This window comes from Oryctolagus cuniculus, chromosome 1, assembly GCF_964237555.1.
Source record: "Oryctolagus cuniculus chromosome 1, mOryCun1.1, whole genome shotgun sequence".
NCBI classification, from domain to species: domain Eukaryota; kingdom Metazoa; phylum Chordata; class Mammalia; order Lagomorpha; family Leporidae; genus Oryctolagus; species Oryctolagus cuniculus.
The window spans coordinates 43,610,679-43,627,228 of NC_091432.1; the positions used below are offsets into that span (position 1 = coordinate 43,610,679).

Genomic DNA, 16,550 nt, shown 5'->3' on the forward strand with positions numbered 1-16,550 from the left:
AAGAGAGACAGAGAGAAAGGTCTTCCCTTTGCCGTTGGTTCACCCTCCAATGGCCGCTACAGCTGGCGTGCTATGGCAGGCACACCGCGCTGATCTGAAGGCAGGAGCTAGGTGCTTTTCCTGGTCTCCCATGGGGTGCAGGGCCCAAGCAGTTGGGCCATCCTCCACTGCACTCCCGGGCCATAGCAGAGAGCTGGCCTGGAAGAGGGGCAACTGGGAAAGAATCCAGCACCCCGACCAGGACTAGAATCCGGTGTGCCAGCGCCACTAGGCGGAGGATTAGTCTATTGAGCCACGGCACGGGCTATTGATTCTATTTTTAAAAATGGTTAGCTATTACAGTTTTTGCAAGTTTATCTTATTTTACTTATTTGAAGGGCAGAGAGATACATTGTTTCTTCTTCAGAAATAATTCTCAGATATATCACCCTCTCAAGACCTCCCCTAATGTTTCTTCTGCTGCTCCCTAGTGAGACCATTGTTTTGCTTACCAGTGGACCTCCATTTCTAGCCAGTTCTGCAAGCACACTGGAGTCAGTTCTCTATGCTACTTTATAACAGACATGGTCTTCCCCATTCTTGTCTTCCGAAGTTGTCAATAGAATGTGCATGCCAATTGAACCCAGAAGAGATTCTTTAGAGAGGTATTCTAAAGTCTTCACAATCTGGGCCCATCTACAAACATTTCTACCATTTTGCATATAATAAAGGCATGCTTTTTACCCCCTTCACTTTAGTTAATTACATTTATGAAAACACTTCACAGGGGCCAGCACTGTGGCATAGCGGGTAAGGTTGCCACCTGGATTGCCGGCATCCCATATGGGCGCTGGTTTGAGTCCCGGCTGCTCACTTCCAATCCAGCTCTCTGGTATGGACTGGGAAAGCAGTGGAAGACGGCCCAGGTCCTTAGGCCCCTGCACCCCAATGGGAGACCCAGAAGAAGCTCCTGGTTCCTGACTTTGGATCAGCGCAGCTCCGGCCTTTGTGGCCAATTAGAGAGTGAACCATCAGATGGCAAGACTTCTCTCTCTGTCTCCCTCACTGCCTCTCCTTCTCTCTGTGTGTAACTCTTTCAAATAAATAAATAAAAATCTTTTTTTTTTTAAAGAAAACACTTCACAATGTTCTGTCATTCATTTTTCATTTATCAACTTAACAATGATGAATTTGTAATAGATTGGCAATAGTGAATGGCAATGACAGGTATTGAGGAATCACTACATTAGATCATTCGCCATTCACTGAACACCTACTGATTGACAATAATGACTCACAGACTTGTATTAATTATAAGAATGGTTGAAAATTCAGGCAAGTGTGTCATCTGACGTCCTGGCAGGAAACAAAGGCTCATTCAGCAGAGATTTTTTTTAAAGATTTATTTTATCTATTTGAAAGGCAGAGTTAGAGAGAGAGGTACAGACTGAGAGAGGTTGGTCTTCATCTACTGGTTCACTCCTCAAATGGCTGCAATGACCGGGGTTGGGACAGGATGAAGCCAGGAGAAAGAAGCTTCTTCTGGATCTTCCAAGTAGGTGCAGGGGCCCAAGCACTTGGGCCATCCTCCACTGCTTTCCCAGGCCATAGCAGAGCTGGATCAGAAGCAGAACAGCTGGTGCCTACATGGGAAGCCTGCACTGCAGGCTGGGGCTTTAACCTGCTACGCTGTAGTGCTGGCCCTTCTGTAGGGATTTTGAAGCTAACTTAAAAGAGCAATATTTACAGAAAGACGGGCAGGCTTAAGGAAATCAATAAGGTATTTTAGGGAAGCAGGAAGTCCCAAGTGCCATCTCAAACTCTGAGAAGCCTATAGAACTCCTGGAGGAAAGACCTAGAATCCCGAAGCTTTAGCAGAGAGCAAGGGAAGAAAAAGCCTGAACCTCTTCCCTCTAGTTCTTATTGCCTACTAATGCCTTTAATAGTTCAACACAGAAGTAAGCTGGAGGGCAAGAGAACAAGGCTGATGCATGCCGTTACTAAGGATCAGGACTCCTCTGCACAGAGCAGGGAAGAGATGGGAAAAAAATAGATGGGATGAAGCGGGGTGGACAAATGGGGAGTACTACCCAATTAACTTTCTCCGGGTCCTCTATACAGAAACTTAAGGCAAGCTAATTTAAATCACAGTGATGTTTCTTTAGCACCCTTTCCATAGCTAATTGTGTTAAAATGCCTATATTAGAGCCATACTGTCCAGCCCTTTTCACATTAAAGCACAAGGCAATGAGCCAAAGTGAATTTGGGAGGCATGTATAAAACACTTGGTGAAAAAAAAAATTGCACTTTTGTTGTGTGATGATATAAAGGCAGATGATTTTAAATACTAACTTCTGTGAAAATTCAAAACATCTAAACTCCGAATTTTGTTGAGAAAATGAAATTTGCTTATTGAATGCAATTTTTAAAGGGTATGGTTTCTAATATCTGTTCATACTTGCTATTATGTGTGTTTTAAATATTGGCTTTTTAAAAAGCTTTATTTATTTATTTATTTATTTGAAAGGCAGAGTTACAGAGAGGCAGAGGCATCTAGAGAAAGAGAGGTCTTCCATCCTCTGGTTCACTCCCCAAATACCCACAACAGATGCAGCTGGGCATTTCTGAAACCAGGAGGCAGGAGCTTCTTCTGGATTTTCCACACTGGTGCAGGGGCCCAAGCACTTGGGCCATCTTCCGCTGCGTTCCCAGGCCACAGCAGAGAGCTGGATCAGAAGTGGAGCAGCCAGGACTCAAACTGGTGCCCTTATGGAATGCTGGCACTGCAGGTCTACCCACTATGCCACAGCACCAGCCCCCATGAATGCAACTTTTTAATGTTAGTTTATATTTTTGCAATGATCAGTTCTAATTCCTAATCAAGACTTTTAAAAAAGTTCTCTTCACATACTTGAGAGTCACCACTGACTAAAAGTGTTGTTGATAAAATAGGTAAAACCATTTTGAGTAGCTATGAAACCATTAATCATGAGGTTATTTTTAAATCAGGATCACAGCAGCCAGGACTTGAACCAATGCTACAATATGAGATGCCAACATGGCAAGCACCATTTAACCCACTGTACCATAGTGCCATCCCCACAGATTTAGTCTGAGGGCTATCTTAATCTAGTTTTTCTTTGTAGTTCTGAGATTGTATTGACCCTGGAAAGGGTTTGAGTCCTGGCTGCTCCACTTCCCATCCAGCTCCTTGCTGGTGGCCTGGGAAAGGCAGTAGAAGATGGACCAAGTTCTTGGGCTCCTGTCATCCATGTGGAAGACCCAAAGGAAGCTCCTGTTCCTGGCTTCATCCTGGCCCAGCCCTGGCCATTGTGGCCATCTGGCAAGTGAACCATTGGATAGAAGATTTCTCTCTGACTCTTCTTATCTCTGTAACTCTGCCTTTCAAATAAATAAATATTTTTTTTTAAATTGTTACACATAGATAGGCTTAAGGCTATCCTAATTTACTGAATTAATGGGCTTGTGAATTAACATGATTGACTCAAAATCATCAGGCTCTCTCCACTGAGTTGAATCAGTATCTCAAATTTCACTGTTCTTATGCGATCAAAGGAGGGAGGGTAGAAGAAGTATTAAAAGTCACAATATCCACTCCGGTAATTTATATTTGTTATCTCATGTAATCCTCTCCCTTGACCTATGAGGTAGGTTCTTTGTGAAGCCCTGTTTTTATAATGCTTAGTTGTTTATGTTGCTTAACTGCCACAGTTTTAGGGTAATTTTGTTTTAATAAAATATCCTAAAATTTGTCCTACCATTCTCTGTCCCAATGTTCCATATTCTAGGAATGTAAAGAACAACATGGGAGAATTTGTTTCTGGTATACATAGCACACACTACATACATGCGTGCCCTTATATGTTTTATCTTATTTTTCTCACTTGGGTTTTCCTCTATACAATGATTGTTCTAACACTTTGAGGCCTATATCAAGTATCAGTGCCCTGAAAAGCTTGTCCACTCCTCTCCTGTCAGTTTACATCTGGTCTCTTATAGCTTTAATCTTGTAATTTTTAAAATAAATGAAATCTAACCCGAATTCTAATTGAGTGTATTTGTGTCCTTCCTTATTTTTCCACAAGAATGTAGATTTCTTGAAAGGAGAGGCCTCATCATAATAATTTCAACCTCCAGTACTTTACTTAGTTTCTTAAAATGCCCTAAATGTTGTTCAATTAAATAGAACAATGAGTAAAAAGTCTAAACTCTTTCTTCAAAAGAGGAAACCTTCATAGTTATATTTATTTTTAATAAAATAGGCTAAAAGTTCTGAAATATATAGGATTTCTAGATTGTAATGCTCAAGCAAGAATTTGAAACAAAATCAAAATTAATCTGCACAATTCTTGCTCTATACTCTCATCCCCATCCCAAACAGTAGCTTTGTTTCAACTTCTTCCACCTTGTTGAATGAGTGTGGTTCTCACAACTCAGGTACCCGAAAAAAAAAAAAAAAAACCCCAAAGCAAAACTAATGTTTCCATGGTTTTGCAAGATTTTCCCAATATTCATCTTTGAGCATTCAGTTGAAAAACAAGTTTTTTATTTTCTTTTTAAAGACTTATTCATTTGAAAGGCAGAGTTACAGACAGGGAGGGCAAGAAAGAGATATAGACAGTGATCTTCCATCCATTGGTTCATTCCTCAAATGGCTACAATGGCCAGCGCTAGGCCAGGCTAAAGCTAGGGGTTAAGAGCTTCATCCCACATTTATATGTGGTTGCAGGGGTTTGGGCCATCTTCTGCTGCTTTTCCATGTGCACTAGCAGGGACCTGGATTGGAAGTGGAGCAGCTGGGACTCAGATGGGATGCCAACGTTGCAGGCAGCAGCTTGATCTGTTATACCACAATGCTAGTCCCGTAAATCAGTTTTTTGAAGAGGCTTTCCTTGTCTTCTAAGATTTGGTTACCCTACTTAATTATACCTTTCTGTCACATTTGAGGTCATTCATTTAGCATCTCTCTTAAATGGTAAAAGCTAACTTCTCCACTGGGGCAATGGCTGTGCTTTATTTGCCTAAATCTGCAGCACTTCAAGCTTTGGTAACATAATGTGGTCGATACACGAATTGTACTGCATTGATTAGTAATGCCAGAACATTTGTTAAAGGAAGGCTGTACATTTGTATCTAAGTTTCTAGTAATCAAGATAAAGAATTTTAAGATTCATGGTATTCTTAGGGTAAAATAATGTAACTACTCAGGACCAAAAAAAGAGTTTGGCCTAAATGATAAACATTAAATAATTATACTAAATTAACAAGTATGAACACCACTATTTTAATCATGATTTTTTTAAAGGTGTGAAAATGTTCATTTTATAAGTGAGAAATGACTTTTTCCCCTTCTAAATTTTTTTACACATAAATTTATCTTTTTGTTAAAAAACAAAAATGGGCAGGTACTTGGCATAGCAGCTAACATGCTCCTTGTGATGTCTGCATTTACAGAGTGCCTGGGTTCAAGCCCTAACACCACTCCTCATTGTAGCTCCTTGGGAATGCACCCCTTGGTAGGCAACAAATGACAGCCCAAATAGTTCTGTCCCTGCCAACGGCATGGGAGATCTGTATTGAGCTTCTGGCTCCTGGTTTCCACCTGGCCCAGCCCCAGGTGTTGCTGGCATTTGGAAAGTGAACCAGGAGATGAGATATCTCTGTCTGTCTCTCAGACTTTCAAATAAATAAATAATTTTTCTAAATTATCAAAATATTTTTGCCTATTTCTTAGAAAAGTTTTGGCTACCGTCCCTAAGAGTGGAAAAAATTCAGCTCAGGTAAGTGATTGTTTCATCAGCTTCAGTGAGTTAGAAATTATTGTGGACTTGTGGAAATTACAACTCCTATGAGTTGCTGCAGAAGTCTTTGAATGGGTCAATGAGCGGATAATGTAGATGACATTCAAGCAATGGGTCCCTCTTCCTCTCCCCTCTTTTTCTGTAGTCTTTAGGCAAACGCTTGTTAATGGTATGTGCTCTTAAACACTGGAATTTACAGAAACAAAATGCAGTGTAATTTTGAACTAAACATTTTAGATCCTTAAGGAATCTTACTAAAGTATTCATCTTGAACGGTTTCTGTTCTTATCCATTAATCCGAGTTTCAGTTTTCCTAGTGAAACAACAATGTGAAAGCCCATATTTAGTAACACAGTACCCGGCATTAACAGGAAGTCAGTACCTTTTTCCCAAACTGATCTTATCTTAAAATTTCATTTAACAGAGTTTCCTCACACGAAACGACATTTCTCTGGAGTTACCTAATGATGTTGAAACTCAACAGATTTTCCTTTCGGTTAACGGTCTCAAAGTGTCTACTTATGGTCTTTTACAAAAATTCTCGGAAGGATGCCCCTACCCTAACTCAGTAAGTGAGGAAAGTGTAACAGGATGTTCTTTTAAGTTTCCCGGAGTCCAGGAAGCCGGGTAAAGCGCGGTGAGATTGACGTGGGCTTTACCCAATAGCGTTGCAGAGAGGCTTCCCTGTTCGCGGGCGCTCCAGTCGGCACGCAGAGAATTGTTGTCTCTACAGTGAAGGCGGAAGTAACCCTTTCGAGCGCGCCATGGAACCGCTCTTAGAACAGCTGGAACGCTTTTCCGAAGTTCTGGCGGTCTCCCGCACGAGCCACGTCAGTACCTGGGACTCCGCGACAGTGCGCAGGGCACTACAGTGGGCTCGCTACCTGCGGCATGTCTACCGGCGCTTTGGCCGCCATGAACGCATCCGCACCGCCCTGGAGCGGCGCCTGCACAGCCAGTGGAGGCCGGAGGGCGGCCTTGGGCTGGATTCGGTCCCGGGCCTGACGAACTTCGAGGCCCTCAGGTGCAGTGATGTCCTGTTATCCCTGCGCCTGTTGAGGAATCGGGCCCTGGGGGATGCCGCCTGTTACTACCTGCTGCAGCAGCTCTTCCCCGGCCCTGGCGTCCCAGGCGGCGACCAGGTTTCGCTGCAAGACCAGCTGGCCCGCCTCGCTCGCCGCCGCTCGGCAGTCCACATGCTGCGCGCTAATGGCTATAGAGAGAGCCCGAAGCTTCAGGAGGACCCACTGATGAAGACTCAGGCGGAGCTGCTGCTGGGGCGTCTGCAGGAGGTGGGCTCAGCCCAGGCGGAGAGCAGGAGCAGGTTTCTCGGCAGCCTGTGGGAGCGCTTGCCGCGGAGCAACTTCCTGAAGGTGATCGCGGTGGCGCTGCTCCTGCAGCCGCCGCTGGCTCCCCGGCCCCAGGAAGAGCTGGAGGTGGGCCGTCCCCAGACAGCTGGCGAGGGGAGTCGAGAGCTAGTCCATTGGCTGCTGGAGAACTCGGAGGTCATGGCTGCTTTTTGCCGGAACAACCCAGCGGGGCTTTTAACTTCGGTGGCAGTCCGTTACCCCGCGCTGACTCGCGTCTATCTGGCTCTGCTCACAGACTGGGGTCGGCACCTGCGCTACGATCTTCCGAACGGGGTTTGGGTTGGGGTCGAGACCCAAGACGTGCAGTGGGCGGAGTTGTGTGATAGGTTCCAAAGCCTCTGTCAGAGCTCCACACCTTTGAAAGATGAAGTTCTAACTGCCCTGCAGGCCCTCAAGAAGCAGGATGGAGATTTCGAAGCCCCTGGGCTTAGCATCTGGACAGACCTGCTGTTGGCTATTCGCAGCAGTGCATGACTCTGCATTTGGGGGGGGACAACTTTCAGGTCCCAGCCCAGGCCCCAGTTCTCTATGGGCCACGTTTTGTTGCTAGTAAGGTGTGTAGTTTGCAGAAGAAAATTCCAGTTTTCCCACCAAATCTCATACTTCTTTCAGGTGCCCCAAATATAGTTGTTTTAAGTGCTAATTTTGAGTGATTATAATCATAAATATGCAAAGTAATTGGCTTGTAGTCCATGGATTTTCTAGAGGAGGTGAAATACTGAAAGATTTATACGTAAAGCCATGAAATTGGCAATAGTTTGCTTTGTTTTTTAGAATGCCCCTTTCTAAGAATGTTGGAACATAGCTACTTTACACAGGAAAAAAAAACAGCTTTAAAATGACAATACATCCATTTTTCTGTCCCTGTGACTTTGTTAGATTTCTTTTTATTTCTCCCCAGTAATGAAGCATTTTCTTTAACCACCAACATATAATGGTGTCAAAAATTTAGTTCGAAAAGCTTAGTGGACTATTTGGATTTAAAGGCCTACACTTTGACCTTTTTAGTTTAGTGTTCTAACCAAATAACCAGCCTTAAAGTACATAAAATTATGTTATTTAAAAAGCCTCCTCATTTCTGGAAATTACTGTTCTCTGAAAGAGAAAGAGCACATGGTAAATTTATTTATTTTTTTTTATTTTTTTTTATTTTTATTTTTTTTATCTTTTATTTAATGAATATAAATTTCCAAAGTACGACTCATGGGTTACAATGGCTTTCCCCCCCATACCGTCCCTCCCACCCACAACCCTCCCCTTTCCCACTCCCTCTCCCCTTCCATTCACATCAAGATTCATTTTCGATTATCTTAATATACAGAAGATCAGCTTAGTATACCTTAAGTAAGGATTTCAACAGTTTGTTCCCACACAGAAACATAAAGTGAAAAATAATAGATGATTTTTTTTTAAATCATGATGAAATCAGATCAGACCTATTGTCATGTTTAATCCCAGTGAGAGTCAAGTTGGGAATTGATAATTTCTTTTTTTTTTTTTTTTTTTTTTTACAGAAGATCAGTTTAGTGTACATTAAGTAAAGATTTCAATCGTTTGCACCCCCATAGAAACACAAAGTGAAATATACTGTTTGAGTACTCGTTATAGCATTAAGCCTCAGTGTACAGCACATTAAGGCCAGAGATCCTACATGAGGAGTAAGTGCACAGTGACTCCTGTTGTTGACTTTACAAATTGACACTCCTGTTTATGGCATCAATAATCTCCCTATGCACCAGTCATGAGTTTCCAAGGCTATGGAAGCCCTCTGAGTTCTCCGACTCTTATCTTGTTTAGACAAGGTCATAGTCAAAGTGGAGGTTCTCTCCTCCCTTCAGAGAAAGGCACCTCCCTCTTTGAAGACCTGTTCTTTCCACTGGGATCTCACTCACAGAGATCTTTTTGCCAGAGTGCCTTGGCTTTCCACATGGTAAATTTAAAGCATGGATTACAACAAATGTTTAAAACATAGTCAATACAAAGATATGTCTTGGGATATTAATTTAGCTCTTGATGGTAAAAGAATCAAACTTCTGAATTAGAAGATCCAGGTTTTAGTGCTGTTTCTGGCATTAATTAGGTTAATAAATCACAACTTTGGTGCTACAGTTGCCTTACAGTAAATGACATGTTTAGACTAAACTAAATTTCCTTATTTTTTCCCTTCCTGGTAGAGTGATTTACAAGAATCAAACTTAAGAGCAATTTATTCTATTTTTCAATTTATTCATTTTTATTAAGAGTTATATAACTATTTTTAAAAATTTATTTATTTATTTTGAAAGTCAGAGTTACAGATTTAGGGGGAGATGGAGAGAGAGATCTTCCATTCTCTGGTTCACTCCCTAGGTGACCGCAAAGGCCAACACTGGGCCATACTGAAGCCAGGATCTAGGAACGTCATCCAGGTCTCCCTTGTGGGTGGCAGGGGTCCAGATACTAGGGCCATCTTTTGCTGCTTTTCCTTGGCCATTAACAGGGAACCGGATCAGAAGTAGAGCAGCTGAGACAGGAACCTGCACCCCTATGGGATGGAATACTGACATCACAGGAAGCGGCTTTAACTGCTACACCACAATGCCAGCTCCAAGATACATAACTTTCCAGAAATCAAGATTTTTTTTTCCATATCCAGATTAGTTGATAAACAATATTTTTTGGAAAACATTGGAATTGAGAAAGTTCATAGAATTTAACAGAGTTGTATGATCTTGCAGAATTTTTCATTTTGTAGGAGAAACTGGAGTTTTTTTGATAGTCTTAGGTGAACACTATTCTTAATCCCTGTGGTCTGATTCCTTTTTCTAGCTCTAATTCATTTAGACCATCATTTAGATGCATTTGCTGTTAATACCAGAATAAAATGAATCCCTTCTGTCACCTACATCAAAATCTTTTTTTTTTAAGAAACAGTCCAGTCAAAAGTTCTGCCATAGCCAGTCCTAACATAACTTTAGTTTTAGAAAATAGCAGTTTGTTAACTTACTTCCCAATATCTAGCTACATTATGATTTAAGATAAAACAACAAAGATCAGAACAGACTTAAGTAAAGAATATTTTGTGATTTACTTTTATTCTTACCACTTAAGTTCTGTGATGTGTTTTACATAAATAATCTTAACTAATCTGTGCTCCAAGGCTTCATTTGTATAAATATCAATATAAGATGCAAGAAATTAAATAAAATGCCCAGTGGCCTATAGAAAAACAATGTGAGAGAAGAAACTATATTTGTTATTTATTTTGCTTCCAAGAGTCTAGTAGGTTGCGTGGTAGGTACTCAATGTTTAAATAAATGAAACCAGCAGCATAACCTTAATCTGTATACTTTATCTCAAACAATGGTGACAATTTGAAAAGATGGCATTGGATATAGTGACCTTATTATCTCTCTAAAGATCTATGTGTGGAATAGAAGAAAAAAAGTGAGAGGAAAATTAAATATGAAAGTATTTGAGGGGCCATCACTGTGGCATAGCGGGTAAAGCCACCGCCTGCATCCTATATGGGCTCTGGATCGAGCCCCAGCTGCTCCACTTCCAATCCAGCTCTCTGCTATGGCCTAGGAAGGCAGTGGAGGATGGCCCAAGTCCTTGGGCCCCTGCACCCACGTGAGAGACCCAGAGGAAGCTCCTGGCTCCTGGCTTCAGATCAACAGAGCTCCAGCCATTGTGGCCAACTGGGGAGTGAACCAGTGGATGGAAGAACTCTCTCTCTCTGCCTCTCCTCTCTTTGTGTAACTCTGTCTTTCAAATAAATAAATAAATCTTAAAAAAAGAAAGTATTTGATAATAAAATCTGGAAATGCTCATTTTTTAGTATATCCTATCAAAGGAGGAAACAGTACTGAAATCTCCCATTATGACCCTTGTTCATTAAGTTTTATAATTTTTTATGTAGTTTGAGCAATTTTATGACATCAAATCATGTCTTATATATCATCTTACTGAATTTTAAAACATGCACATGTGTTGTATATCATCTTACTGAGTTTTGTCACATGTAAGCATGACTATATCATCTCACTGAATTGAACCATGCATTTCTAGTGACTACTTTTCTACTTTATTATTATTATTAAGTAGAGTTACAGATAGAGAGGTAGAGACAGACAGATCTTCCATCCACTGGTTCACTCCCTATATGGCCACAATAGCCAGGGTTAGACCAGACCAAAGTCAGCTGCCAGGGCCTCATCTGGGTATTGCACGTGGGTGCAGGGGCCAAGCACTTCAGCCATCCTCCACTGCTTTCCCACGTGCCTTATCAGGGAACTGGATTGGAAGTGGAGCAGCCAGGACACAAACTGATGCCCTTATGGGATGCCAGTATTGCAGGCAGCCACTTTACCTGCTATACCATAACACTGGCTCCTAAAATAAGTTAGTATCTTAAAAATTCCTGTTCCTAATGATAAATGGAACTTAGGAAATGTTAACCTTCACCTCTTATCTCTAGACTCAATAATTGTTGTCCAGTATTTTAGTTTGTTCTTCATAAGAAAAAGTGCAGCAAATTAGAACATTGTAATTAGTGTTTTATATAGACAAGTACATTTTGACTTATGTGTCTCATGATTTCAGTTTCCATGGTTGCACCTCAGACATTTTTTGTATAATCAATTTACTTCCTGATTTTTGTTTTACTATACTTTGTTCTTTAGGAACTCCCTTGGAGAAGGTCTCATGGTGGCAAATTTTCTCAGATATTATCTGCAAATATCTTTGCTCTATTGATGTTGAAGTAGCTTTACAGTGGGCATGATTCTACCTCAACATATTAAAAGTGTTAATTTACTCTTCTGGTTTTAGTAGTTGATGTAAAGCAAGCTATTAATCACTCTAATTACAGTGCTTCATAAATGATCTCTTGTTTATGTTTTTTTTTTTTTTTTTTTTTTTGGACAGGCAGAGTTAGACAGTGAGAGAAGAGAGAGACAGAGAGAAAGGTCTTCATCCCGTTGGTTTACCCCTCAAATGGCTGCTATGGCTAGTGCTGCATTAATCCAAAGCCAGGAGCCAGGTGCTTCCTCCTGGTCTCCCATGCAGGTGCAGGGCTCAAGCACTTGGGCCATCCTCCACTGCCTTCTTGGGCCACAGCAGAGAGCTGGACTGGAAGAGGAGCAACTGGGACAAAATCTGGCACCCCAACTGGGACTGGAACCCGGGGTGCTGGTGCTGCAGGTGGAGGATTAGCCAAGTGAGCCGCGGCGCCGGCCTCTGGTATCTTTTAAAATCGTCATTAGTTCAGTGTCTCTAGTCACTTTAGTACATCTAATTGTGAATTTATCTGTTTTTCTTTATTACTGTAGATTGCATTTCAGTTATGGATTTGTGTTTTCATCTGTTCTAGAAGATTCCCAACCAGTTTTCCTCCCAATGTTTCTTTTTCTTCACATTTTGTAATTTCTCCTGCATCTATATTAAGACTTCTCATACTATTTTTATTTTCTATAACTGATATTTCTTGGTTTCTATTACTCTTCTTCTGTGGAAACAACTGTTATATCCCAGAATCTAAATCCCCATTTTCGCTTTAGTGATAATAGCCTACCTCCAGGTTTTAGCTCAGTTTGGCCACCCAGCTTCAGAGTAACTTTTCTAATTTTCACCAATGTCAACTGTGGCTATAATGCTAGAAAATTCACTACTTATATAAGAAATTTTAAAAAGTTCATGGAAAATACACATTATGAAAAAATACATCATTTTAAAAACTTTTTTTGCCCAAATAAATTTGCTTTTTAAATTCCATTTGGCCAGGTCCCACATTGTATAGTGGGTTAAGCCTCTGCATGTGATGCTGGCATCCCATAGCAGAGCCCTGGTTTGAGTCCCAGCTGCCTTGCTTCTGAGCTAGTTGTCTGTTAATGGTCCTGGGTCAGCAAAAGAAGATGATACCAGTATTTATACCCCTGCTACCCATGTGGGGTGGAGACTGGGGTGGAGTTCTAGGCTCCTGGCTTTGGCCTGGCTCTGGCCTGGCTCAGCTCTCACTGCTCAGCCTTTTGGAGAGTGAACCAGAGGAAGGAAGATCTTTTACTTTGTCTCTCTTTCTTTCTTTGTGACTCTGCCTTTCAAATAAATATAAAATCTTCCATCCACTTCCATCCACTGGTTCACTCCCAAGATAGTGTCAATGGCTGGAGCTGTGCCAATCTGAAGCCAGGAGCCAGGAGTTTCTTCTGTGTCTCCCACGTGGGTGCAGGGGCTTAAGACTTGGGTCATCTACTACTTACCCAAGCCATAGCAGAGAGTCATATTGGAAGCTGAGCAGCTGGAACTTGAGCCAGTGCCCATATGGTATTCTGGCACAGCAGGTAGCAGCTTTACCCACTATGCCACAGCGCTGGCCCCTGATTTTATCTATTTTCATAGCTTTAAATACTGCTTACATGCTGTTCGTTGCACAATTCACATTTCTAGTGCAGACCTCTCATCAGAGCTTCAGAATTAATCCATAATGAATCTCTCAAAAACTGTTCAAGCCAAAAAAAAAAAAAATCCAAAATAGTTCCTATTGTCTCTACAGAAGCCTGCTATGTCCAGGTATTTCTCAATATGCTTGTGAATTATCTTTGAATTATTTATTTTTTGGTGAGTCTCACAGTCATTCTATCAGTGTATCTCTATTTTTCTCTATGTTCTGTTCACCACCCTGGGGTAGACCAGAGAAACCATAAGTCTGTGTTTGCTTTTGGATTTGCCATATTCCCTGATTTCAAAACAAAGCAACTGTAAACAACATGGTATTGACAGAAAAAGAGACACATGAATTAAAAGCATAAGATAGAGAGCTTATAAATAAAACCACATAATTTATGGTCAACTGATTTTTAACAGAGGTGCTAAAAAAACACAATTGGGAAAGAGCAGTCTCTTTAATATAAGGGTTAATATCTATAATACATAATGAACCCAAAACAGCTCATTGAAGGAAATTAAATAGCCTGACTGAAAAATGGGCAAAGGACTAGACAGATGTTTCTTGAAAGAAGACCCACAAATGACCAAAATATATGTAATAAAATGGTCAGAATCATTAGGAAAAGAAAATTAAAAGCATAATGAGATACCACTTCGTATATGTTAGAATGACTTTTATACAAAAGATGAGAGATAACTGTTGCAGAGGAAATGGGCAAAAGGAAACTCTATATATGATCGGAATATATATAAGTAGAGTCATTATGCATGTGGTATGGAGGTCCCTCATAAAACAGAACTTCCCAGTTATCCCACTTCTCTAAAAACACAAAGAAACTGCAGTGAATATGTTGAAGGGTTGTCTGCATACCTGTATTCATTGCAGTATTATTCACAATAGACAAGTTAGAGAAACATAACATCCTGTGTTAATCCTTAACTAGGGATGGATTCTATCATTTGGAACATGGATGATTTGAGGACATTTTAAGCTAAGTGAAATAAACTAATATCACATGATCTCCCCAGCATGTTGAACTACTACAGAGTCAAATGAAGGTTATCAGAGACTAGAAATGGAAGAAAAGAATAGATAGTTGTAGGCCGGCGCCATGGCTCAAAAGGCTAATCTTCCACCTGCGGTGCCAGCACACTGGGTTCTAGTCCCGGTCGGGGCGCTGGATTCTATCCCGGTTGCTTCTCTTCCAGTCCAGCTCACTGCTGTGGCCCGGGAGTGCAGTGGAGGATGGCCCAAGTGCTTGGGCCCTGCACCCGCATGGGAGACCAGGGAGAAGCACCTGGCTCCTGGCTTCGGATCAGCGCAGTGTGCCAGCCAATGAGGCCACTGGGGGGGTGAACCAACGGCAAAAAGGAAGATCTTTCTCCCTGTCTCTCTCTCTCACTATCCACTCTGCCTGTCAAAAAAAAAAAAAAAAAAAAAAAAAAAAAAGTAATTGATCAAAGCATACAAAGTTTCAGACAGGAGAAATAGACTTTTAAAAATTAAATGTTTATTTTCATCTACTTGAAAGGCAGAATGACAGAAGAGAAGAAATCTTTGATTTACTGGTTCACTGCCCAAATGCCCACAACATTATGACTGGAGCAGGTGGGAGCCAGGAACTCCATTCAGGTCTCCCACATGGATGACAGGGGCCCAAACATTTGAACCATCATCTGTTGCCTCCTAGGATGCATTGCCAAGACTTGAACAGGTACTCAGATATGGGATGTGGGCTTCCCGAGCAGATGCTTAACCTGCCACAGTGCAACACCCACTCAAGGGAATAGATTTTGAGGTACATTATACAGGAGAGTAAGTATAGTCCATCATAATATAGTCTATATTTTGAAATAACTAAGGATAAATTTCAAATGTCTCACCATAAAAAATGTCAAGTAAGGTGAAAGCTTGATTTAATCATCCTACATAGCATGCATTTATCAAGCATCACATTATACCCCAAAGCTATATACAAGTATGATTTGTTAATCCAAATTACCTGGTATGATTGATTTATGCTGTGTATATCATTGACGTATTTCTTGTGTTTCATGAAATGTTTACATGTCATTAATATTAAAGAAATAAAATAATTCAAAACTAATATTAATAATTTTAAAATATAATGAGAGCTTGTTTGCTCAGGACAGATTTGGAATACGCTTGTTTTACTGTGATTAATACAAGCGTCTTCTTTGTTCTCTAGGGTGTCCTGACAATGTATGTGATCACTGATCCCAAGCACCGTATCTTTGCCAGATGATTGTGATTGTGACTTAACTGGTTTTTATTTTTTTATTGTACCTATATAATGTATACTTTACCTAACTGCCCAGCTAGTGAACTTGAAATCATATTTACTGACAAATATGAAGTGACTGGAAGATAACTTGGACTCTCATCACAACATGTAACTTTAAGCATCTCTACCGACTTCATTATCTGCTTGTTTTTAGTGATAAATTATTCTATGTTAAGCCAATTGCTATACTTATACACTAAATTTCATTCCCTCCCATCCGCTCAAGATCATAGCTCCAGCAGTTTTCTTCCTCTCTTACATATGCAGCATAGACACACAGGCTGCTACTTATACCACCTTAAACAAATTAAACAAAACCATCCCTATTTCACAAAGCAGATATTGGCTTTATTTGATTTCCTTTGCAGCTAACTTCTTGAACACTTCCCATTTTCCCTTAAGACTACCCCAATCTAGACTTTGCTCTGGACCTTGCCGTTTCGTCAGAAGACACATGTTTTCTACATTGCCAAATCCAGCAGTCTGTTCTCAGATCGTATTTCTTTTTAATCCATCTGGAAAATTTGGTAGCTGATGTCTTTCTTCTTGTTATGTTCTTGCTGTTTGGCTTCCAGGGTATTATTGTCTCTTGGTTTCCCTCTACCTTTACTGTCACTCCCTTATAATATTTTCCCTACTCTCTTTGA

The 16,550-nt window shown here is 40.9% G+C and overlaps 1 protein-coding gene across 1 annotated transcript; it reads left to right on the forward strand.

The window, feature by feature from the left end:
* Window positions 1-2,969: 2,969 nt before the first annotated feature.
* FANCF (FA complementation group F) lies at window positions 2,970-14,668 on the forward strand. Its single transcript, XM_051851900.2, has one exon. The coding sequence runs from the start codon at window positions 6,566-6,568 to the stop codon at window positions 7,643-7,645; it is 1,080 nt and encodes a 359-aa protein (XP_051707860.1). The 5' UTR covers window positions 2,970-6,565; the 3' UTR covers window positions 7,646-14,668.
* Window positions 14,669-16,550: the final 1,882 nt, after the last annotated feature.

Bases quoted from the DNA above. Each gene is read 5' to 3' on its own strand.
- FANCF (XM_051851900.2), top strand. From the start codon at position 6,566: ATGGAACCGCTCTTAGAACAGCTGGAACGCTTTTCCGAAGTTCTGGCG.